At 39.5% G+C, this 23941-nt stretch overlaps 1 protein-coding gene across 12 annotated transcripts in view; it reads right to left on the bottom strand.

The window, feature by feature from the left end:
* Positions 1-8724: 8724 nt before the first annotated feature.
* Positions 8725-23941, bottom strand: part of CAPRIN2 (caprin family member 2) — a 33028-nt gene continuing 17811 nt past the window's right edge. For 2 of the 12 annotated variants that reach the window (XM_060776767.2, XM_060776771.2), the window contains 11 exons: positions 23556-23672; positions 21432-21563; positions 21076-21151; positions 20045-20097; positions 18282-18395; positions 17631-17786; positions 16959-17142; positions 14842-15030; positions 12574-12677; positions 11664-11727; positions 8725-9618 (listed from right to left, as the gene is read on the bottom strand). In XM_060776767.2, coding sequence (XP_060632750.2) covers positions 9050-9618; positions 11664-11727; positions 12574-12677; positions 14842-15030; positions 16959-17142; positions 17631-17786; positions 18282-18395; positions 20045-20097; positions 21076-21151; positions 21432-21563; positions 23556-23672 — 1758 coding nt within the window. In that variant the 3' untranslated portion in view covers positions 8725-9049. The other 10 variants (XM_060776775.2, XM_060776776.2, XM_060776768.2 and 7 more) reach the window with 9 other exon arrangements.

The raw sequence follows: 23941 nt of genomic DNA, 5'->3' as shown, positions 1-23941 counted from the left end.
GCTTTACGTCCTCTCTGGACTTCTCTTCCTCTCGCGGGGCTGGAATGCGGGGCGCCATGTTGTTGTACGGAACATATACGATTTCCGTCTGCTGACGAAGCTGGCCTACATCGCCTCCTTGGAACTGGAGGCGGCCATGATTGATTACGGAAAAGAGTCCTCTTGCTTCCAGACTTCAATTGTTGATTACTGCAACTAATGATAATAGTGGGCTTTGCGAATGAGTGGGATGGATTAGAAAAACTGGAGGAGATTATTTTAAATTCACATTATTTCCTGTGCTATGCTAATAAATTGTGGCAAGTTCTTAGTGGGATGGGCATCCCAAGCCACCTTGTCTCTCTCCTGAGGAATCTGTACAAGGACCAAGTAGCAACAGTAAGAACTGACCACGGAACAACAGACTGGTTCAAGATTGGGAAAGGCGTACGGCAAGGCTGCATCCTTTTTAACTTTTTAACCCAACCTTTTTAACTTGTATGCAGAAGACATCATGCGATGTGCGGGGCTGGATGAATGCAAAGCTGGGGTGAAAATTGCTGGAAGAAACATTAACAACCTCAGATATGCAGATGACACCACTCTGATGGCCGAAAGCGAGGAGGAGCTGAGGAGCCTTCTAATCAAGGTGAAAGACGAAAGCGCAAAAGCTGGGTTGCAGCTAAACGTCAAAAAAACCAAGATTATGGCAACAAGAATGATTGACAACTGGGAAATAGAGGGAGAAACCGTGGAGGCCGTGACAGACTTTGTATTTCTAGGTGCAAAGATTACTGCAGATGCAGACTGTGGCCAGGAAATCAGAAGACGCTTACTTCTTGGGAGGAGAGCAATGTCCAGTCTCGATAAAATAGTAAAGAGTAGAGACATCAGACTGGCAACAAAGATCCGCCTAGTCAAAGCCATGGTATTCCCTGTAGTAACCTACGGATGTGAGAGCTGGACCTTAGGGAAGGCGGAGCGAAGGAAGATCGATGCTTTTGAGCTGTGGTGCTGGAGGAAAGTGCTGAGAGTGCCTTGGACTGCGAGAAGATCCAACCAGTCCATCCTCCAGGAAATAAAGCCCGACTGCTCACTGGAGGGAAAGATACTAGAGACAAAGTTGAAGTACTTTGGCCACATCACGAGGAGACAGGAAAGCCTAGAGAAGACAATTATGCTGGGGAAAGTGGAAGGCAAAAGGAAGAGGGGCCGACCAAGGGCAAGATGGATGGATGGCATCCTTGAAGTGACTGGACTGACCTTGAAGGAGCTGGGGGTGGTGACGGCCGACAGGGAGCTCTGGCGTGGGCTGGTCCATGAGGTCACGAAGAGTCGGAGACGACTGAACGAATGAACAACAACAACAATCATATCTCCTCTCAGCCTTCTCTTCTTCAGGCTAAACATGCCCAGCTCCTTAAGCCACTCCTCATAGGGCTTGTTCTCCAGACCCTTGATCATTTTAGTTGCCCTCCTCTGGACACATTCCAGCTTGTCAACATCTCTCTTCAATTGTGGTGCCCTGAATTGGACACAGTATTCCAGGTGTGGTCTATCCAAAGCGGAATAGAGGGGTAGCATCACTTCCTTAGATCTAGACACTATGCTCCTATTGATGCAGGCCAAAATCCCATTGGCTTTTTTTGCCACCACATCACATTGTTGGCTCATGTTTAACTTGTTGTCCACGAGGACTCCAAGATCTTTTTCACACGTACTGCTCTCGAGCCAGGCATCGTCCCCCATTCTGTATCTTTGCATTTTGTTTTTCCTGGAGGAGAGTATTTAAAGGACAGAACCACCTTGTCTCCTGTGCTATGCTAATAATATAATGTAATGCAATGTAATATATTGTATATAGGTATAATATTTATAGTATGACAACGTAATGCAATATAATACTAAAAATAATAATACTAAAATATAATACTAAAAATAATTATAATTATACATTTATATTACATGTAATATTACTAATAATATTACAATATAATGGTATAGTACGATATCTGTATAAATAAAAATGTAATGTGTGTTTGTGGGATTAACAGAACTCAAAAACCACTGGACGAATTGACACCAAATTTGGACACAAGACACCTACCAAGCCAATGTATGTCCTTCACTCAAAAAAATTGATTTTGTCATTTGGGAGTTGTAGTTGCTGGGATTTGTAGTTCACCTACAATCAAAGAGCATTCTGAACCCCACCAACGATAGATTGGGGCCAAACTTGGCACATAGTTCTCCCATGACCAACAGAAAATACTGGAAGGGTTTGGAGGGGAGTGTCCTTTGGTTTTGGAGTTGTAGTTCACCTACATCCAGAGATCCCTGTGGACTCAAACAATGATGGATCTGGACCAAACTCTACACGAATACTCAATATGCCCTAATGTGAACACTGGTGGATTTGGGGGAAAATAGAATCTTGACATTTGGGAGTTGTAGTTGCTGGGATTTATAGTTCACCTACAATCACAGAGCATTCTGAACCCAGCCAATGATAGAATTGGGACAAACCTCCCACACAGAACCCCATGTAGGCCACAGCAACACGTGGTAGGGGACGGCTAGTAATATAATGTAATGTAATGTAATATATTGTATATAGATATAGTATTTATAATATTACAATGTAATGCAATATAATACTATTAACAATATAATTATATATTTATATTACATGTAATATTACTAATAATATTACAATATAATGGTATTGTACAATATAATAATATATAATACTGATATTGTACTATATAATATATTGTATCTATATATATCTTGTAAGCCGCTCTGAATCCCCTTTGGGGTAAGAAGGGTGGCATATAAATGTCATAAATAAATAAATCAAGTGTGATATTACATTGCCTCCCTAAGAAAGTATGGAGACACAGAGTTGCTGTGAGTTTTCCGGGTTGTATGGCCATGTTCCAGAAGCATTCTCTCCTGACATTGCGCCTACATCTATGGCAGGCATCCTCAGAGGTTGTGAGGTCTGTTGGAAACTAGGAAAGCGGGGTTTGTATATCTGTGGAATGGCTTTTGTCAACACTTGAGTTCTATGATATTTCTTTGTGCCTCCAGCTCAGCGGCAGACAGGTCACTCATTCCCTAGAAAAGTTTGAAGACACTTTTCTGTCTTCAGGTATTACTTTCTATATTTCAGGTGCTTTCTCTTACATTTCTTACATTCTGTTATACCTTTTTATCCCTTTTAAAATAGTCGTAGCTTTTATTGCTCTTGGGGTGCATCTACAGTGCAGTTTGAGACCGCTTTTAGTGCCATGGCTCAATGCAATGGAAACATGGGAGTTATCTTAAAGATGTCCGCTGATCATCTTATATCAATCGATGTCAAAACTTTTTCCCGCGATCTTTATTCATGTTATAATTATGTAATTTCTCTCAAAAAACCAGTATCTTACAGTTGTTGGATCAATAGTTAAAGGTAAAGCTTCCCCTTGACATTAAGTGTAGTTGTGTCCAACTCTGGTAGGTGGTGCTCATCTCCATGCCGTTGTCCGTAGACATTTCCAAGGTCATGACTGTATGGAGCGCCGTTACCTTCCCACCAAAGCGGTACCTATCGATCTACTCACATGTGCATGTTTTCAAATTGCTAGGTTGGCACAAGCTGGGGCTAACAGCGGGAGCTCATCCCGCTCCCCAGATTTGAACGGCCAACCTTTTGATCAGGAAATTCAGCACATCAGCGGTTTAACCTGCACCACCAGGAGCAGATAAAAACACACTAAAACATAAAAATATAAAAACGAATTACAATGGCATTCCATCAGGCAGTAGCCAGGAATTACTAAAATGGGCATGTCCAAGCTAAGAAGGGCTGGGTAGGGATAGTGCAGTGTACTATAGGGCCAGGAAAGTGGATGAAGTGCAAAACAGAATACTGTCTGGCAACCTAAGGACTGGGCATTTATAAATAGAGACTAGTTGTTCTCAAATGCTTGTTGAAATATCCAAGTTTTCAAATTCCTGTGAAAAGAGGACAGTGTGGGGGCTTGCCAAATCTCCCTGGTCCAAAGTCAGGAGACCACCACCAAGAAGGCCTTCTCCCTCGTCCCCACCAGTCATGCTTGTGACAGTGGTGGAAACGAGAGGACCTCCCCAGCAGACCTTAGAGCTCATGTCAGTTCATAGGGGGAGATGCAATCATGAAGACAGGCAGGGCCCAAACCATTTAGGACTTTGTAGGTCATAAACTGCTCCTTGAATTGGGACCAGAAATTTATCGGCAGCCAGTGGAGCTGGTTTAATAGGGACATTGTGCGCTCCCTGTAATTAGCTCCAATTAGACGCCTGGCTTCCGACCTATGGACCAATTGCAGTTTTCAGGCCATCATCACAGGTAGTCCCACATAGAGTGCATTGCAATAATCTGGATGTAACCAAGGCATGGACCACCGTGGCCAAATCAGGCTTCTTGAGGTATGATCACAGCTGGCGCACAGGTATTTGGTAAAGCCTGTCTGAGTCAAGTCCTTCCTTTCACCCCCCAAAAAGTAATCTTAAAAGTTCCCATTTACTGAATGGTCAACAGAATCTTTGTAAACTATATATCCCTATATACATTATAATGCTGAAATTCGTTTCTAGTCAAGACTAGCAATTGGATTGCTAGAAGCTGCCATGGGGAGCTATAAGCCATACGTTTCTATGTAGAATTGAGCTATTTTTAAAACTATAGCTATGTATTTTTCTGAAAGGGAAGCACTCCGGACAGGATATATTAATATGGATTGTTGTAGGTTTTTCAGGCTATATGGCCATGTTCTAGAACCATTTTCTCCTGACGTTTCACCTGCATCTATGGCAGGCATCCTCAGAGGTTGTAAGGACCTCACAACCTCAGAGGATGCCTGCCATAGATGCAGGCAAAACGTCAGGAGAGAATGCTTCTAGAACATGGCCATATAGCCTGAAAAAACCTACAACAACCCAGTGATTCTGGCCATGAAAAGTTTCGACAATATATTAAAATGGCAATCTCTTCCCTTTCACACTGACAAAAACCCATTTGTGTGAGACAGACCATTATTATTTTTTTTTAAAAAAATGCATTGAAAAGTTGTCATATCTGTTTAAAACTGGTGTTATACCACAAACAAAACTAAAAAAAATGAGGCAAACACATAGAGAACTTTAACACTATTTTATTGATTTAACTCGATAATTGATGGAACTTCAGAGTTTTTTCCCCCACAACGATTTCACAAAAAAATAATCGTAATCAGGATATGGAGGACTGGTTCAGAAAAAACAGAGAGGGAAAGTGCATGTTTGAATCCTCGTTTGGCCATGAAAAACCACTGGATGATTCTGAGCAAGTCAAACTCTTAACCTGGGGGGAGATATTTTCATTTTAGGGTCGCTATAAATTGAAAGCAACTTAGGGGACAGAAAGATAGACAGATTAGAGAATAACTGTTTTTAAGGAGGATTGCCAATGCAATTGAGTCATCAGTCACCAAAACAAAATATAGAAAGGGTTGAGAAGGTGTGAGAAAGGCGGCATATAAATGTCGTAATAAATAAATAGGGATATAATGGGGAATAGGAAGCACTGTACAGGGCAAGAAAAGAAAACAAGATCTGGAACATGAAAAGGAAAAACACAGATTACCAGATCAGTTCATTATCTTCAGTAGATGGGGAGAATATCATAGTGAGTTTCGTACTTACTTTGAAGGCAGTGCTATGTTTAGAAGTTTCAAGGCCCTGCTCCTGGCCTTGGCACAGTCTCAGGATGTCTGTCTGGTTCATGTGAATTGCATGCCATGGAGCAGCACCTTCAAGCTTTTCAGCCCCAACAACTTAAACTTGGCAAGGCAACATTCTTTCAAAAGATGTTGGGGGCCAGCTTTCACCCCTTTAAACCACCATCTGGTTGCTGTGATAGGCAAGAGTCCAAGAAATATATAGCCAAAACAAATTAACAGCAGCGCCCCCTTTTCTTGAACATTGCATACAATAGAATGGAGGGAATGAGTGACCTTCTTCCAGCTGAGCTGGAGGCACAAGGAAAAATCATAGAATTCAAAGCCATGTGGCTCTGGCCAAGAATAGAATCTAACTAATTTGCAAGGTCTTGTTTGAAGGAAATGGGAATAGTCCAATGTATGCAGAATGTTTTCACTATTTGAAGGCGAACAGAATTGTGTGACACCCCTGAAGCAATGAACTATGTAGAGTGGGGTGCTCAAAATGCAGTCCTGGTACTCCACGCAGCTCCTGCTCCCAGGCTATTTTTGTGTGCTACTGGCTTTCTTCTTCTCTGGCAAGCCTTTGTCTTCTGAAAGCTTTCAAGATTAGTAGTTCACCTTTTAAGTAGGTAGAAGAATAACTCTCCCTAAACCTAATACTATATAAACTAATATAACAAGTAGATATTATACATTCTGGGCCTACGCTATCCTTTCTCCCACAGTAATTTTGTCATACAAAAACTATGACTCCCAGTATGTTGTATTCTGAACAAGAATGCATAATCTTGTGCTTCAGCATCAAGGATACTATTGTTACTCAGTTTGCCTACTCATTACGTACTATTAATATCCCTGACTACAGACAGTCCCTGAGTTACAAACAAGATAGGTTCAGTAAGCTTGTTCTTAGGTTGAATTTGTATGTAAGTTGGAAGGGGTACATTTTTTGAGTGTTACTCCATGCCAAAAAAACATACTATTAAAGTTCTAGATAGCATAGTAAAGGATCAACAACCCTGGAACTTTTTACTGTTTATGCCCCTGTTCAGAAGATTTCACTTTGTGTCCTTGAAACAACTGGTTCTTGAAAATTTTGTGTTGTTGACAAAACTAGGATTGGTTATAAAGCTTCATTGGAGACACATTTTCCCCATGACGATTCTTACAGGAGTGATTTTCCCTTCCTAGAGGCATATTTCCCCAAGACATGTGAACCTTCTTCTGGTCCCAAATCAAGTCACCATAACACCATCCACCTTACATTGAGTAAACAATCCTAAAAAGTAGGCCTTTGTTCCAATGGGCAAAAGTAGATGCCATCATGGCACATACTACTAAACATCTACAAGGACAGAAATCTTGTATTAGATAAAGAGAAAACTGATAGAGCAAAACATGTCAAAAGATTGATTCACATCTTAACAGTATTAGGACAGTTTTTATTATGTAATACAGGAACCAGGCCTTTCCCCTGTTGCACACATTGTTGGCAGCTCCACATCATTCCAACATAAAGCAGTTAAAATGGATATCTTGTGTTGGGGGAAGCATTCACTAGGACTATCTGTTATAGACTGAAAGCTATTGGTAATGCCAAACAGATTTTAGCAAGTATGTGATAGTTTGGAGAAATCATTTAAGTGTAATTTCCTAGACAGAACTACACTCCTGTATGTGCAAATGTTAACAGCATGTCTTATCACAAAACGGAATGTTTCTTCCACCTCAAATCAGTATGATTTGAGATACAAAAAAACCAAAAGGATAAGGCAGAATTTGTTCTGAGAAACTTGCAGTTAATAAAAGAGGACACAGAAATGACAACCAATGCAGGAAAGCTGGCCATCTTCCAAACACAAGAGTTTCATAAAGATTGTCTTCCTCTTGTGTAGCAGTACTGGTATTAAGAAAAAGCATTATCAGTAAAACAAACACGCCCAAGGTAATGTAGGACTCATGTAAGGAGGCTGACTTCTAACAAAAATTGAAATGCTTCTAAAATTAGTTTAATACTAGTTTTTAAATAGCTAAATTTCATGTTTGTGCTTGTATTCTCATAAAAAGGCATGGTTCTCATAATTCTAAAAGTAGTGAGGAAAGGGCCTATAAAATCATTTCAACTATTTGCTTTGATTCTTTAAATCTGGCTTTTTAATATAGAAAAAATATATTTTTGTATAGCAAAAAAAAAAAAAAAAAGATTGACTAGAAATTTCAGGCAGAAATCTCTCCCAATCACTATTTCCTTGTGGAGTCCCTGGTAGCACAATGGGTTAAACCAGGGGTCCTCAAACTAAGGCCCGGGGGCTGGATACGGCCCCCCCCAAGGTCATTTACCCGGCCCTCACTCAGGGTCAACCTAAATCTGAAATGACTTGAAAGCACACAAAAACAACAACCCTATTTCATCATCCAAAAGCGGGCCCACACTTCCCATTGAAATACTAGTAAGTTTATATTTGTTAAAATTGTTCTTCATTTTAATTATATTGGTTTTTAAGTGGGGTTTTTTGCATTACAAATAAGATATGTGCAGTGTCCATAGGAATTCATCCATGTTTTTTCAAATTATAGTCCTGCCCTCCAATAGTTTGAGGGACTGTGACCTGGTCCTCTGTTCAAAAAGTTTGAGGACCCCTGGGTTAAACCCTTGTGCCAGCTGAATTGCTGATCAAAAGGTCGCTGGTTCGAATCCGGAGAGTGGGGTAAGCTCCCATCTGTCGAGCTGTAGCTTCTCATGTGGACACATGAGGGAAGCCTCAACACAGGATGGTAAAACATCCGGGCACCCCCTGGTCAATGTCGATGTCCAATTCTCTCACACCAGAAGCAACTTACAGTTTCTCAAATTGCTCCTGACACAAAAAAACCCCCACAAAAATGATTTCCTCCACTTGAACTGCAGATTGTATTTGAGGCTTTCTATATACCAATCCATGTATGAATTTTCCCCTTGAACAGTATCAGAGATCCTTTGTACTCATATTTATTTCAGCAATACAGACACCAATACTAAGGCATATTAATTTTTTATTATTTTAGGCACAAGGCATTGTGGATAGCCTAGACTGGAGGCAAATTTGAGTAGTTTAGTAAGATGATAACTACAGTTCAAGAATAAGTGCAAGCAAACATTCACAGCTTTACCATCAAGGCTACATCACAACTGATAAAGTGCCACATCAGTGCTGACCCAACTCCATCTCATTGCAAGACAGATCCCTATACCCACATTTCAGAGTTGTGCTATAAGCAGTCAGTATGCAGTGCAAAACTATTTCCCCTAGTTTTCACCTTCCTTCACCAAACTGTTTGGAGCAGTATTGTAAACATAATGTTCAGTCTTGATACAGGAGGTATCCTGAGAATGTAGAATATTTCCAGCTACTTCCATAAATCGCTCCTCTATGGAGACGCAGCCAAATCTGATCTCCTTGAAAAAGCTGCAGGACTGCATGGTTACTAGCAGTCTCATGATCCGGAGCACCATCATTGGCGTATGCAGATACTAGAACCTCTTCGTTTTTCATGAGGTTCACATACAGCGGAACATTCACAGCCAGCTTCAGCATATGGAATATGAACACATAGGTGCCATTGACAGGACAATTAAACCTACCAAGTTGGATATCAAAGGTGTCGCCAAGGTTGTTTAACAGGAGGTCAAACACGATGGGCTGGTCTAGAGTCCCAGGAGCCAAGTTAGAAGTTCTAGCAGCAGAGAAGGCAACTCTCATCTGCTGCGGGAGGGGATAGACGTGCACAGGAAGGATGGTGGCTGCTTGGCCTGCCACTGGCATGTCAACGGGAGTAATGCTGCGGGAGTCACCCTGCCCAGAATCCCCACTGTTAAAGGCCTCACTGTCACGCTCTGGGCTGCTCACCTGAGAAGAATCACTCCAGCCGGCTGTTGAAGATCATGAGCAATGGTTAGTTCTGGAAAACTCTTAAAATCAGTGAAAAAATAAAAACACATTTTGGACTCTTCATGTTTATTTTCTCAAGCTTGTATGTGTAAATTACTTTTAAAATGAGTCATCTGCACACAACCTAGACAGGGCATGGGCAAACTTTGGCCCTCCAGGTGTTTTGGACTTCCACAATTCCTAACAGCTCGATAGGCTGTTTGGAATTGTGGGAGTTGAAGTCCCAAACACCCGGAGGGCCAAAGTTTGATCATGTCTGACTGAGACACATTATAGACCTCCCCCCTTACAATTTCCTATTAATTTTCCTTTTGAATAAACATGGAGACATACCTTTAAGAGATAACTGGGTGTTTTCCAACAGTTTTATTCCAGTTTTAACTCTAAATCACCACATATACAGCCTATGGACAGGCTGAAAGCATCCCATCATGCTTCAATCACTTTTATTCAGCTTTCTGATCCCCAAGAATTCCTAATCTGGTCCAACATTTGGTCAGCATTTCAAAAAGCTTCACTGTTTAAAGTGATGAAATCAGAAGTGAATGCTATGCATACTTCCTGATCCACAAGAGCCTGCCAACTAACACTGTTTAGAGTCCAGCTGTTAGGGCAGAATTGTTTCACAGTTGATACAAGGGCCAAATAATTCAACGCTGCACAAATTCAGTTTTGCTGTCAACTAATTTCCTGCTCCACGTTCCCCAAAGGGTGAATGTGTGGGGGATATGTAGTCAGTATGCTTTTGCGGTGATCCCAGTGCCTGTTTTGAACCAGGAATGGTAGAAATCTAAATGCAAGTTTTAATAACACGCAGAGCAATACACATCCACTATTAAGGGATTTTTGTTTAGCGATTTATTAGATCTGGATGTTTGCTAGTGCTTGTATAATTTTACAACTACTCCCAGGTCCCTTATATATTGCTCTTCAAATTAAGACTGAATTAAGATGACTTATAGCAATACACAGCAATAGAGACTTAACAAGTTTAAGCTGCAGTCCAAAGCAATTTTAGTAAGGTAACTTGAAATAGTTATGCATTTATAGAAAATACTGATACAAGTGGACTGCTTTCTCACATTGGCAATTGCGATGCCTTGTTAAGTCTCACAGCACAAATGCACATTTAGTTTGTGATTCATGGCATTAAGAAAGGACACATCTTAAAAATCTGTGTTTTATTTAGTGTAGAAAACCAAGATACCAGTATCAACTGCACTGTCAATCAACACTAACTGAATGAATGCTTTCTGGCAGCTATGAGATTTGAGTCTCTGTTTCTTTTCCATTTCTGTCTGTTTTCCTCAATTCCCTTCTTCTGAAGTATTCTCTACCACCGGTTCTACCTTGAGCTCTACCTGATGAACAATTCTCCTCCTGTCTGCTTTCTTGCCTGTAAGCTAAAACACAGAAACTTTTTAGGGTTTTATGACGACTGGATGACATGGCTCAACTGGGCTGCTGTATTCTGTTTAACAGTCTGAATGTGTGATTATGGTATATGAAATGCAGCAGACACTCCACATTAGTTCAAGTTCACTTCAGGCAAACTCCTTTTGAACTTCTTTCAGCCTAAATTAAAACTTGCACTCCATAGCGAGAAACTGGAGGGAGTGGGCAGAAGTCCTTCTATATCTTTAGCTAGAAGTGAACAACCTTCTATGGAGCTATATTTCAGCTGGATTAACAGTTATTTGTAGCATGTAACAGCAGGAGTTGAAGCTCTTCTGTCTCAAGATGCCAACAATGGAAACCCTGCTCAGACCGATCCACATTTTGTACTTAACAATTCTGTTAGAACATAGCTCTGAGCTTAAAACTCAGAGACAAGGGTATTATTGTCACTTTAGAAAAGAAAGAACAACATTTCTGCTTTCTCTGCCCACAGGTGTTTGACAAAACAAATACTACTGGCTCCAATGGCAACAGCTCAGTCAATCACTGCATTAATTCCAATCAAAACATATTGGATGCAAAGCATATTTGAAGAGTGAATAACCACAGAATATAGTCTAAACTTTACCTCTTGAATTTGCACGAGCACTGCTAACACCTCCTCGTTTATAGTTCTGCTGATAATTCACATCCTAGGAAAAATAATATTTTTTTTTCTATTTAGTAAAAGCAACAATAACATTTCCAGTCATATGAGAATTTCAGCCTCAGGTAGCTGGAATAGGGGTTCAGGGAATTGTACTACAAAAGTTTGGGTAAATGAGATTTTTGCATTACATGATGCAGAATCCACAGGTCAAAGGTTAACCCCCCCTCTCCCCCGGCGCAAATCATATTTCCAAGGTCTGGCTATTCTTGTACCACCATGTCAGATATGTACAAGGCAGCAACAGATTTGAGTACAGCCCATGTACTTAATACCACTGACATTACAGAAATTCTCATTAAGCGTGCGTAGCCTAATCATGGCCATGTCTTATTCCAATGACACTGAAGTTGAACGGGCTTCCTTAAACTAGCATGTGTTTATATATTTGATTGTGTTTTGCCTGCGTGGCAGGGACTTGGACTGGATGACCCATGTAGTCTCTTCCAATTCTATGATTTCAAATCAAGGAATATGCCAGATGATCAACCTTTGCAGAAGGCACAACTGTGCTGAGAACTTATTATAAAAGATGGATCCATGTCATCTGTCAATTCAATAAATATGACACATAAACTCCAAATCAGATACATTTTTACAGATGAGATGTAAATTCAAACATTCAGTATATTGTTTTAGCTTTTTCTAAATGATATTTCAATAGGAACCTGTAATAAATCACATGCACTTAAAACAATGTAATATTTGTAGTGCAGCCCAAATCTGATTAAGTTGAAATCTGCACCTTCTTTTGTTTTCTGAGCAAACACCAAAGCCAATACATACAGATATGGCATATTTTGCAAGGTTGCAGCACAGAACTTGACATTACCCTCTGAGGATACTGTACGGGAGGATAATCTCTGCCAGGAAGCTGCAACTGGTTGTAGGGACCATTAGGGGCAGAAGGTGGTCCCCTATATGTCTCAAAACCTGCTGGATGAAAAAACATCAACATTTCATCCTACCAAATATGGTTTGCTTTAAGAAAAAAAAAGGTTTGGCATGCTGGAACAGTGGATTGCTCAAAAGGGAGCAGTATGGACTCCTATACCAGACCAAAAACATTATTTGTGAATACCAAGCAAAAAAGGGGGGACAGTGGCACAGCGGGCCAAACTGCTAAGTTGCAGAACTTGCTGACCAGAAGGTTGGCGGATCAGATCCACAGGACAGGGTGAGCTCCAATTACTAGCCCCAGCTTCTGCCAACCATGCAAATGTGAATATACTGATGGGTACCACTTCGGCGGGAATGTAATGGCGCTCCATGCAGTCATGCTGGTTACATGACCTTGGAGACATCTGTGGACAACGCCGGCTCTTTGGCTTACAAATGGAGAGGAGCACCACCCCCAGAGTCAAACTCGACTAGACTTCATGTCAAGGGGAAACCTTTAACCTTTACCTTTAACTTATGGGGGGGGGGGGGAATCTAGTGCAGAGTACTGGGGAGTTCAGGTATTTGAAATGTTCTGCTCCAACCAACATATCAAAAGAGCATCTGGCTCAGACTAAGCAGAAAACTTTACAAACAGGATATTTAGTTCTTTAACACTTGAACAAACAGATATTCAAGTGTTAGATAGAATAAAAAACAGCATCTACACAAGCACCCAGAGATTACCACATTTGAGCTGGCCAAAATCAGATCCAGAAAGGAATGGGAATGCTAGACCTGCACTCTGCCAGTCAAATCAGCACCTTCATGCATGGTCAGGGGTCTATAATAACGTTGGTGTGCCTAGAAAGAAGACCTTCTTATGAAACTGGTATAGCCCAGTATACTAGATTAAATGTAGAAAAAACATGAGAAAACTCTAGAGTGCTGTTTCTCTATGGAATTGCTGCCATACATTTTCAATATGCCCAATGGACATTTAATGAGATAGGCCAGAATTAGTCAATAAAGCGCTAGTTAGCTATTCGTGTTGTGGCATTAACTCTTCAGACGTAACACCAGCCTACATGCGAAGTAAATTGAAGCTACCAATTTTCACAAGTGAAACTGAGAAAATTCACTGACATTCTGGGACAGAGTTCAGTGTGACACACACACACCTGCTAAACCAGAAAAAACCAGGTATTAAAAAGGCCAGTGGCATCACACCCCAATCAGTCTCTTTTCATTTTAACACAGCTATTTTAAAAATTTAAAATACATCTGGTCCAGAGGAAATGAGATTTGAACAAATCATTGCACAAAGCAAATGCTTATGTGACCATGATTGGCACATTGGAGTAGTAATTTTGACGGCCCACTCCTGTCAAGGAAAAGGAGCCAACCAAGTATGGATGTCACGACCCAGGAGGATCCCTGTCTCCTCTATTTGTTCAGTTCCCCAGTCATGGAATGCTCTTTCTGTTCTTACTGGGAAGTAAGAGTAGAGAAGCAGAAGCCTTATCACCAAATGGCATGGATGGATGGCTCATCAATTTTAACCAGAAGTGACATCCAAGGGTCCTCAATGTGCCATTCTCTGCCAGCAAAGAAGAAGCCATCCATCCATCTATGGGAGTTCTACCAAAAAGAATCTGATTAGAAAAAGTGTGTGTGTGTATATATATATATACATATACAAGAATCAATAGCCAAGAGAAAGCAAGAGGAATGTAGTTATGAACTTCCCTTGGCAATGCAAGGTGAAATAACTGAACGAGGAGCTAGGAATCCAACAGAAAAGGATGAACTTAAAAACATGTGATCTTTCATCTCACCTCAATGGCAATAGGAGATCACACATGAAAGAATGGCTCATTTTCAGTAGTAGAGAATGGCCATTTTCACACCATGTAAAGAAACTGATGGAGAGAAGTCTGGGAACTGGACTTTGTTTATTGGATGTCTGCAAGTATGTTGCCCAAGGGACGCCCGGATGTTTTACCATCCTGTGGGAGGCTTTTCTCACGTGCCCACATAAGCTGGAGCTGACAGACAGAAACTCAACCCACTCCCCAGATTCAAACCGTCAACCTTTTGGTCAGCAGTCCTGATGGCACAAGTAGGATTGCTGGGGACTCCGGCATTATCCTCTATTTATAAGTAGGACTGTATCAAAATTATAACCACCAATAAAAATGTCTCTAGAAATCATACATACCTTTATAGCCACCAGGAGAGCGATAAGAACTGGCCATTGATCTTCCACCTCTGAGGGAACCTCTGGCGGATCCACCACGGTTTGTAACAAAAGGCTGAGGTGGTCTAGGGAAAGTGGCTGTCTGTGCTGCATAAAATGTGAGACTACCATTGCTTACAGGAACAGCTCCCTCAACCTGGTAATTACCTGCTTAAAGTGAGAAGCACACTTTTTAATTACTCCCATATTCTATTGCATAAAAGTCAGGTGACTTCTCTCTTAATTTTTTTCCAGGCTTTAGCAGGTTTAAAACTAAAGAGTTCCAGAATTGTCTACAAAAGTTGCTTACCAACACCTGCTACCGCCATACAGGGAAGCAAGTACAAGCATAATTGTTTAGGGCTTAGATAATGGACCAAGTGAGATGAACAATTCATTCAAGAGTACTCTTTCCTCCACTATATATATCTGGATATTGATAAGGGCAGCAGTTATTGTACAATGCCAACCATACTAGGTCGAACATACACCACTTTGCATAATATTTTAATTTTAGTTTACTTTCTGAACAGAATAAAAGCTGTTTTGTCCACATATTAGAAAAGTTTGTAAACACACTGTAAAATTTGAAGGACAGTAGAACAAAAGTAACAGCAGATCTCAAAGAGCAACATAAAGTAACTGATGGAAACAGCACAGGCATGTAACAGCCTATGAAAATAAAGCGGTGTTTGTCTGTTCCCAGATGATGTGGGCAGTATTAGGGAAAACACCTCTGTTTGATAACCACTGGTCACATCTCAGACAACAAAGGCAGCCTAAAGAGTATTTTTGGCGAGAATTTCAAGTGCAGGCACCATAGAAGGGTACAATGTTCAAAAATTGACACAAGCCATTACGTTTTCCTGTTTCACAGGCTGAGATCACAGGAAATACCTCAGAGCACAGATGTTTCTTAGTTTCACCATATTTAGAAGTGGCAAACAGCAAACACAGCAGAAAAGGTACCCTCCAAGAAGACAATAAACCTTCCTGAAAAGGGCCTTTTAACTGCAGAGGATTTGAGCAATCACTGAGAACAAACTTCCCTAATGTGTTCCCTACTGAGCCACACAAATTAGTAACAATCAGAGTGTGGATCATCTTCCCTCACAATTTAATCTAATCTGCAGATGTCTGGTTCTGAGTCACTGCTAGATATGGAATGTATTTTTATAAATGTGACAGTACTGTGGCCTATAAAAATGGCACATCAGCTCATCTAGAAGAGATGAAAGGGAGAATTTCAAGTAGTAATTGTAGAGATTACTATATACAGGCAGTCCCCAAGCTGAATTTGTATGGAAGTTGGGACAGGTATATTTTATAAGTGTAACTCCTGCCAAATATATACACTAGATAGATATGAACATATCACCTTTTCCCCATGATAACTTTTTCAAGAGTTAATTTCCCTTCCAAGGGGTAGATTTCTCCCACTTCCTGTTGTCTCGTGCCCATTGTTATCTATGAGTTGCTTGCAAGTCAGATATTTGTAACTTGGGGACTGCTTGCATAATGAGAGAGACACTCTAATGTAGCGTTCTACATTAATTGCCTTGTTCAGTAGAAACAAACCAATCAAGTCCAAGGCACAAAAATAGGGAAGTTGGTATATCTAGTTATTTCAGATGAAGGATAGGACAAGCACAGCAATGATGGGAAGCAGTGTTAGGTCTCACTGCAAAAAATCATTCAATTGAGAAATAAGCCATCTTTGTTATATAGAAATGACACAAAAGCAACATTATTCTGAGATAAAAATGCTTAAATAAGCATTAAAACAGGCATAGGCAAACTTGAGCCTTCCAGGTGTTTCTGACTTCAACTGCTACAATTCCTAACAGCTGGTAAGCTGGCTGGGATTTCTGAGAGTTGTCCTATACACCTGGAGGACCGAAGCTTGCCCATGCCTGCTTTAAAAGGTTCCTAGCTGCATATCTAATTAGCTTGTCCAATTTTTGATTACAAAGAAATTACCTCCAGCCTTACAGATGTTATTGCTTATTCACACTAAATACTGTGAGGCACAATCATTAAGTCGTACCCTAATCTACTGATCTTTTCAATCACCATTCTTGCACTAGCATTTTCCTTACCGTTTGGCAGAGACTCTTGAGGAAAAGCAGTTTGTTCAGCGTTCTGAGCAAGCTGTAGTTTATTCTGGGGAGGAGTCTGTGTACTTGCTGTAGAAACGTTTGGATTATATCCTGTAGGGTGCAGAGAATTTTCTTTGATATCCTGCTCCCTACGAGGGGGCAAAGGCGCATTCACTTTGAACACCTGCAACAGAATACAAAATGAGGTAAAATTGTGCCTACTTTCATAGGTGAACTATCTGGACCTTTTACTGCCCCACCTCATCAAAGTCCTTAGTCCAGAGCAGAAACTGAAGCATTTCTCATATGAACTGTAATGTAAACAATTATTATTATTATTATTATTATTATTATTATCCCACATTATCTCTCTAAAACAGAGACTCAACACAGCTCACAATAAAACCAATACAAAATACAGCAATTTAAACCCTAAAGTATACAAACATTTAAATAGAATTAAACATTAACAGTATTAAACATAAACAGTTTTAACTCTTAAAACCAAGTGAAGGAACAGACCTATTCCATTCCCAGAAATATTACTACCAGCCATGTATTATTACCATTCTTCCCTACAACATGCATTCACTGAATCTCGCTAGGAGAAAACATGTGATTTCTAACTTTGTCTTCTCATTTAATTATATTTGACTCAACTAATGCACTTACTGTCTGCATGGCCTGAAAAGGAGGTGCTTTTAGGTTAATAGTGCTGCTGCTTGATGGAGGAGACTGGAAGGCTTTCCCTTGGGATACTGGTGATATGGTAGTCCTTGAAGGTGCCAATGGTATCTCTGATTCACTTGAAACAGCAGTAGTAGTAGCCTTGAGAGGGGGAAAAAGCAACATTATAGTCATTTCAGTGGGAAGTAGTTCAAATTGTTAAACCTTATGCCATCAAATAGAAGTAGTTTCTGCAAGCCAATAGCTGGGCTTGCCAAATAACTGAATCGTTTCTGTTCACAATTTGAATCTTGCTGTGCATTCAATTTTCCATCAGTCGCCAGTGACTATATGAAACATATTTGAACTAGACACATTGCCTCTTTAAATATTTGCATTTGTAGAACTTAACAGAGATACAGCTCTTTATGCAAATGGTCTTTGTCATATTAAGCTTTTATTGTTTCTCTACGTAATGTCTTAATAACTATACTGCAGCAATTCTACTGCTATTTAGGATATCACACAGCTATGGCTTTTGTGAATATTCAGGGCTGTTTTAAGATAATCTGTATAACACAGCCCTAACAGCACAGAAATGGCTATTCATTGAAGTTCAGGATTTCAATTTAAGCACAGTAAATGTATTGAACTTACCTGACCAATTTCGCTCTTTGGAGGCACTAATGACTCCGAAATCCCCTGGCTTGCCTGATACAAAGATGAGGATGAATTAAACATCTCAGGTTCTTGAGAGTTTGAAACAGTTGTCTAGAAATACAAGCAAATTCAACATACAGTTGAAATGCAGCATGAAAATAGAAATTTTCCCAATAGAGAAACACGTGGGATTCTGTGTATGGTTTATTTATTGTAGTTTTATGACTGTAGGCAACTGACTTGAAAGTAGAGAGATTTTGCATCTTTTTGTCCTCCAATGTCATCTTTTTAGCATGTTTCCTCTACAAGGCAGTAAAAATGTCCAGAACTTCAGTTGGGAAAGGGGTTATTCTCCTCCATTTCCTGCAATTCTGGCTTTACTAATTTAAAAAGGAACCAGTTGGTATGGTACATTATGATATTGTAATGGAATGCATGATGTGATGTAAGATGGGTATTTAAACTAGAAAAATCTTCCATAACTTGATCCCTTTTTCTGTCTGAAATTTAGGCCTACTGAAGTAAACAAAATATGAAAAAAGAAGGGCAGAATAGGTTGGGCAAGTCACTATGAACTTTGTAAATGTGGCCTCAGAAGGACATAACTCCTAGTTCCAGCATTCACTAGGCCAAGATTAGGTTCATAAGGAAAGCACCACATCCTGGAAAAGGGATAAAGGGGTCTAATTTGGAGGGGACCACAGGAAGAGCATGTCAGTGTATCATTTATGTATGATGTATGTTTAAATGCAATTTTATGTGATAGGATTGTGATTGTAAAAGACTGTAATAGAATTGTATTGCCAGGATATATGTTTACACAAAAGAGCTGTGAGAATGTGACCCTGAGTTATTGCTGTGTGAAGAATAAGGGAGTGTCAGAGATAACTCCTTTCCAGCTGCAGTTCTTGTCTTTAGTGTCTATCTCTTTCGCTTTGTGTTCTTCGCATCTGCTGGTGTGTGTTAGATTTATGAACTGTTCAAGTAAAGCTGAAACCTGCTTTTTACCGGTGACTCCAGAGTCCATTATTCAGTGCTTCCATGATTCTTCTGCTAGCCCTAACAGAGCATTCCAGATAACTGTGACTATGGAGAGGGTCTCTGTGTTAGATAAATGGAACCTTATCGACTGGGAAGAGCTGTTGGTCTTAAGTAGAAACTGCACTGCTTTCCTGGGGCAACTCTTACACCCCAGCTGGGTTGGGGGAAGTGAATAGAGACTAAACACTAATTACCACTTCACTGATCAATAATATGACTTAAGATGTGGCTACAATTTGCATACCTAACATAGAATTAAACTTTGATTGACTTTAAAAGAGGAATTTAAAGTATCTCCGAAGCTGTTGTGGACTTAGGCTGGGCTCTCCATAATACTGTGGTACAGTTAATACCTGGTGCTTGAGAAGCTAAAGTCAATATGCGTAGACAACGTGAAACTGTACTGTCTAAGAAATAGGTTATTCAATATTGAACAAATAGTTCAAGCAAGTCATACTATATCTGTGCTTTCACCAGGATGTTTTTTTAAAATACATATATGCAGGTCAAGCATCAAAAATGCTTTGAGATTCTTCTTAATCGAAAGTTATATCTTAAAGCACAACCTGCTTTTTTTGGATCTTTATTATGACAAGTCTTAGAACTGTTTTACCTGAATTGCTAAATTATACACCTTATCTAATTTCAAGATGACGTAAAACAGTTTCTTTACATGTTATTTGACACATATCTTGAAAAGTGTTAAATTTCACTGTTACCTGTACTGGCTCTTCAGGAAAATTATTTTGGCTTGAAAGTTTCTCATTAGAAACTAAAAAAAGGGGGGGGGGGGGGGGGGGGAAGAGAGAAAAAACATTTGGTCATAGCAACTCTACATTTTACATTTCTGAAGAGCTGTTCTGCAGGCAATCTACTTCTATACAGTACAGGCAGTTCCCAAGTTACGAACAACATAGGTTCTGTAGCTTTGTGCTTAAGTTGAATTTGTTTGTTTCTTGGAACATTTGTAAGTGTAACACACATTTTCTCCCTCTCTCTCTCTCTCTCTCTATATATATAAGCTTTGGAAGGGTTAACACTCCTATGGTGTTTGTTTTGCTGTCTGTGCTCATGTTCAGATGTTTTCGCCTCTGTTTCTGTCTCTATGATAACTGTATTTTGAAAAATTGTTGTGGAAACAAGGATTGTTAAAACTTCCGAAGAGACACCTTTTCCCCATGATAACTATTTCAGGAGTGAATTTCTCTCCCAAGGGGTAGACTACTCTCACTTCCTGTTCTCTCACCCCCTTTCTTAAATATGAGTCATTTGTAAGTTGGATGTCTGTAACTCGGGGACTGCCTCTATATATTTTTTCTGATTATCCACTGCTCAAGCAACACAAACAGATATGCATCTATTACTTAGGTGAATTAATCTGTGTTTCAGTACTTCAATTTCAGTTGTGTCAATCCTTGTGCCATATTTACACAGTATCCCATAAAGAACCAAAAACCTTGTATTTTTCTTTAGGAGAAATTAGCTGGCTATCATCAAAAACTAGTTTCCATGTAATCATTTTCCCCACAAAAATCATCAAAAGATTAACAGAACTTCAAAATACATTATTGGTCTCTTTATTCAATATTAAATGCTGTTTAAATTTGTCTCCCTCCCATTTCTCTGTCATTATTGTTTGAAATGTATGCTGCTGTCTGTGCTTTCCTTTTTACGTAACTTTTATCTTGTACTCAAAATAAGGCTTTAATGCAAAATACAATATTAAAACATTTTAGATAAATTTAATTACCTGTAGAATCAACTGAAGGTGCTTGGGATGAATAAATGGCACTTTGTGAAGGTTTATCAAAATCTAGAAGCGAATCCTTGAAGACAAAGCATATTATCTCTTAGGGAGAAATCTATTCAAAGATGCACAACAGAAGTCATGTGTTTCATAGTGCATTGAAAGTTTCAAAACAGAAATCTTTATTACATGGATTTTGACACAGAACAGATGTATAATATTTTTATAATATATACTTATTTTATAATATTTGTGCATAGTCTGCTCTCCCATCTTAAAGGAGACTAGAGATTACATACCTACTCTCCCACATTATGTATTAGCTTTCTAGTGGTACCATGTTAACATAGGAAACATACTTGCATGAAATTGTAGGTCCCCTGTATCTGAGTCATTAGATCCTGCAGTTTTTCCCTTCTTAACACTGGATCCTTTGGAAGACTAGAAACAGAGCAAAATTCTGCCGCTGTCTGATGTACAGGTTTAGTAACCTAATGAAAAGGAGATAAAAGGGCATTAGGGAAACTGGAATATCAATGTTATCAAGCCAACCAAAAATGTTTGTTCAAGGAGCATGTTTGAGGAGCATGTTAAAGCAAGTGTGGGCAGACTATAAGACTTTAATTAGCCCTGTAGGAGACCTTAAAGCAGGGGTCCTCAAACTTTTTGAACAGAGGGCCAGGTCACAGTCCTTCAAACTGTTGGAGGGCCGGATTATAATTTGAAAAAAAATGAATGAATTCCTATGCACACTGCACATCTCTTATTTGTAGTGCAAAAAAAAAAACCCACTTAAAAATAATATAATAATTAAAATGAGGAACAATTTTAACAAATGTAAACTTATTAGTATTTCAGTGGGGAAGTGTGGGCCTGCTTTTGGTTGATGAGGTAGAATTATTGTTGAGCGAGGGCCGGATAAATGACCTTGGAGGGCCGTATCCGGCCCCCGGGCCTTAGTTTGAGGACCCCTGCCTTAAAGGCTTCACTTGCTCCTGCAAAAAGAAATAATTCATTTTGCCCTCCAACCATCCTTTATGGGACATTTTGGTGTTTTCCTAACCCCCAGACAACATTTTAAGGGGGAAAAAATCTTCTTTGAAAACTCACAAAATTTTGTTTTGAACTTGGGTGTCTAAGTAATTCCAAACATGTGGAAATATCCTCAATACTTGTTAGAGATTATTTTGGGGCACTTTGGAGCAGAATAAAAATTGAGGGACACCTACATATTGCTCACCACTGGGTTAAAGGAAAACTTAAGTGATTTTTTAAATAAATGTAAATGTGCATATTACATTCTTCTGCTCTCTTTAAACTCAATTACTAGAAACTGAAAAGGCTAATGAATAAGGCTGAACTTATTTCATAGTAAACATTCATAGTCTGTGTTTCACATGTACAGTCATCAACATGCTTCAAATGTTCTTTTCAGAATTCTTTCAACTAGATGCGCTCCTTTCAAGCAGATGTGCTCCTATACACTACTCAATAGAAAATAGAAGCATAAATAACATGAAAAGAAAAAACGAATAGGTTCCGCCACCAAATAAAAGAAAAATAATTCAAAGATTTCAAAAAACCTTTTTATTCAAAATTAAACAAACACACATGAAATTAAACAGAAGAAATATGCCTATCATAAGTAAACAAAATCATGTTCTAGAGATCACTTGAAGACTTTTTCTAAAATGCTTCCAGAATTTTTATTTCACTAGTTCCCACTTTTCTTATGATTTCCACTTGGTGACTGAATGGATATATCTGTCTTTTTAAAATGCTGCAGATAGCTGATGAAGTAGGGTTATCTACTTTCCCCTCCTCTCTGTTTTGTTGTTCACTCATGCTTGGTAGAGGCTTCTGGAGGTAGCTGCAGTTTAACTTGTCGGCTGTAGACAGGAACGTGTGGCTACAGGACGATCAGTGCAGCAGAATCTTTCTTTCTCAATTTAAGCTTTATTGGTCAAAAATAACCAGCATGGTAAATCTCCACTTCGGCATGGAAACCCTCTGGGTGACTATGGGCAAGTCACATTCCCTCAGTCTCAAAGATAAGCACATCCAATGAACAAATCATGCCAAGAAGAGCCTGTGATAGGGCCACATAAGGGTTGGCAGAAATGACTTGAAGGCACACAACAACTGCAAAGAAACTGCAATAGCCTGATTTCCTTTGCTATATTCCCAACGCTGATGCTGCTAAAAACTTTGCAGCTAAATAGCAGCCAAACAGTGACGCTTGGCAGGCACAAAACAGCTATGTAAAAAGGAGCTTCTTTTTCAGAGGCTCTGTTAACTGAGATATGATTGTAATGAAGATCCAAGCCATTCATTTTTATAGAACACAACCCTCTTCCTGTGAAGACTAGAATTGTATATTTCAGACAAGGCATTTAAGTGGTTCACATGATGAGTTAAAGTGCTGCAAAATGCTTCAGGACCAAGTATCATCAGTTTCTATTTCTATGATCTGCCTAGCCTACCTGCATAATATTCTGAAAACTCCTAGATAGTTTACAGGATTCTCCAACTGATGAAAGACTCTCTTTCCTCCTGACAGCATCAGTGCGGTGTCCATTTACTCCATCTGTTTTTCCATCCTATGTAAAGTAGAAGTCCCATTTATTAAAACACAATTCTACATCCTATCTTGGAAGCAAGTCTGTTACCAACAGTAATCCAGTGCTAAAACCAAAAGTTTAGTAAGTGTTTGGATTCTTGTTAGTAATTACACAATATTCATAAGTCTTCCATTGGAGTTCTATACTAAAGCTAGTATTAGTAGAAATACACAACTTTCATGCAAATATATCAGAGGAGAGTGTGTTTATGGACACAGAATCAAGTTAACTTCTTTCTTTCTTTCTTT

Source organism: Anolis sagrei, chromosome 5 (genome assembly GCF_037176765.1).
Source record: "Anolis sagrei isolate rAnoSag1 chromosome 5, rAnoSag1.mat, whole genome shotgun sequence".
Lineage (NCBI taxonomy): Eukaryota > Metazoa > Chordata > Lepidosauria > Squamata > Dactyloidae > Anolis > Anolis sagrei.
Note: the sequence above shows the minus strand (reverse complement) of the source record. Positions and strands in the feature narration are given on the sequence as shown.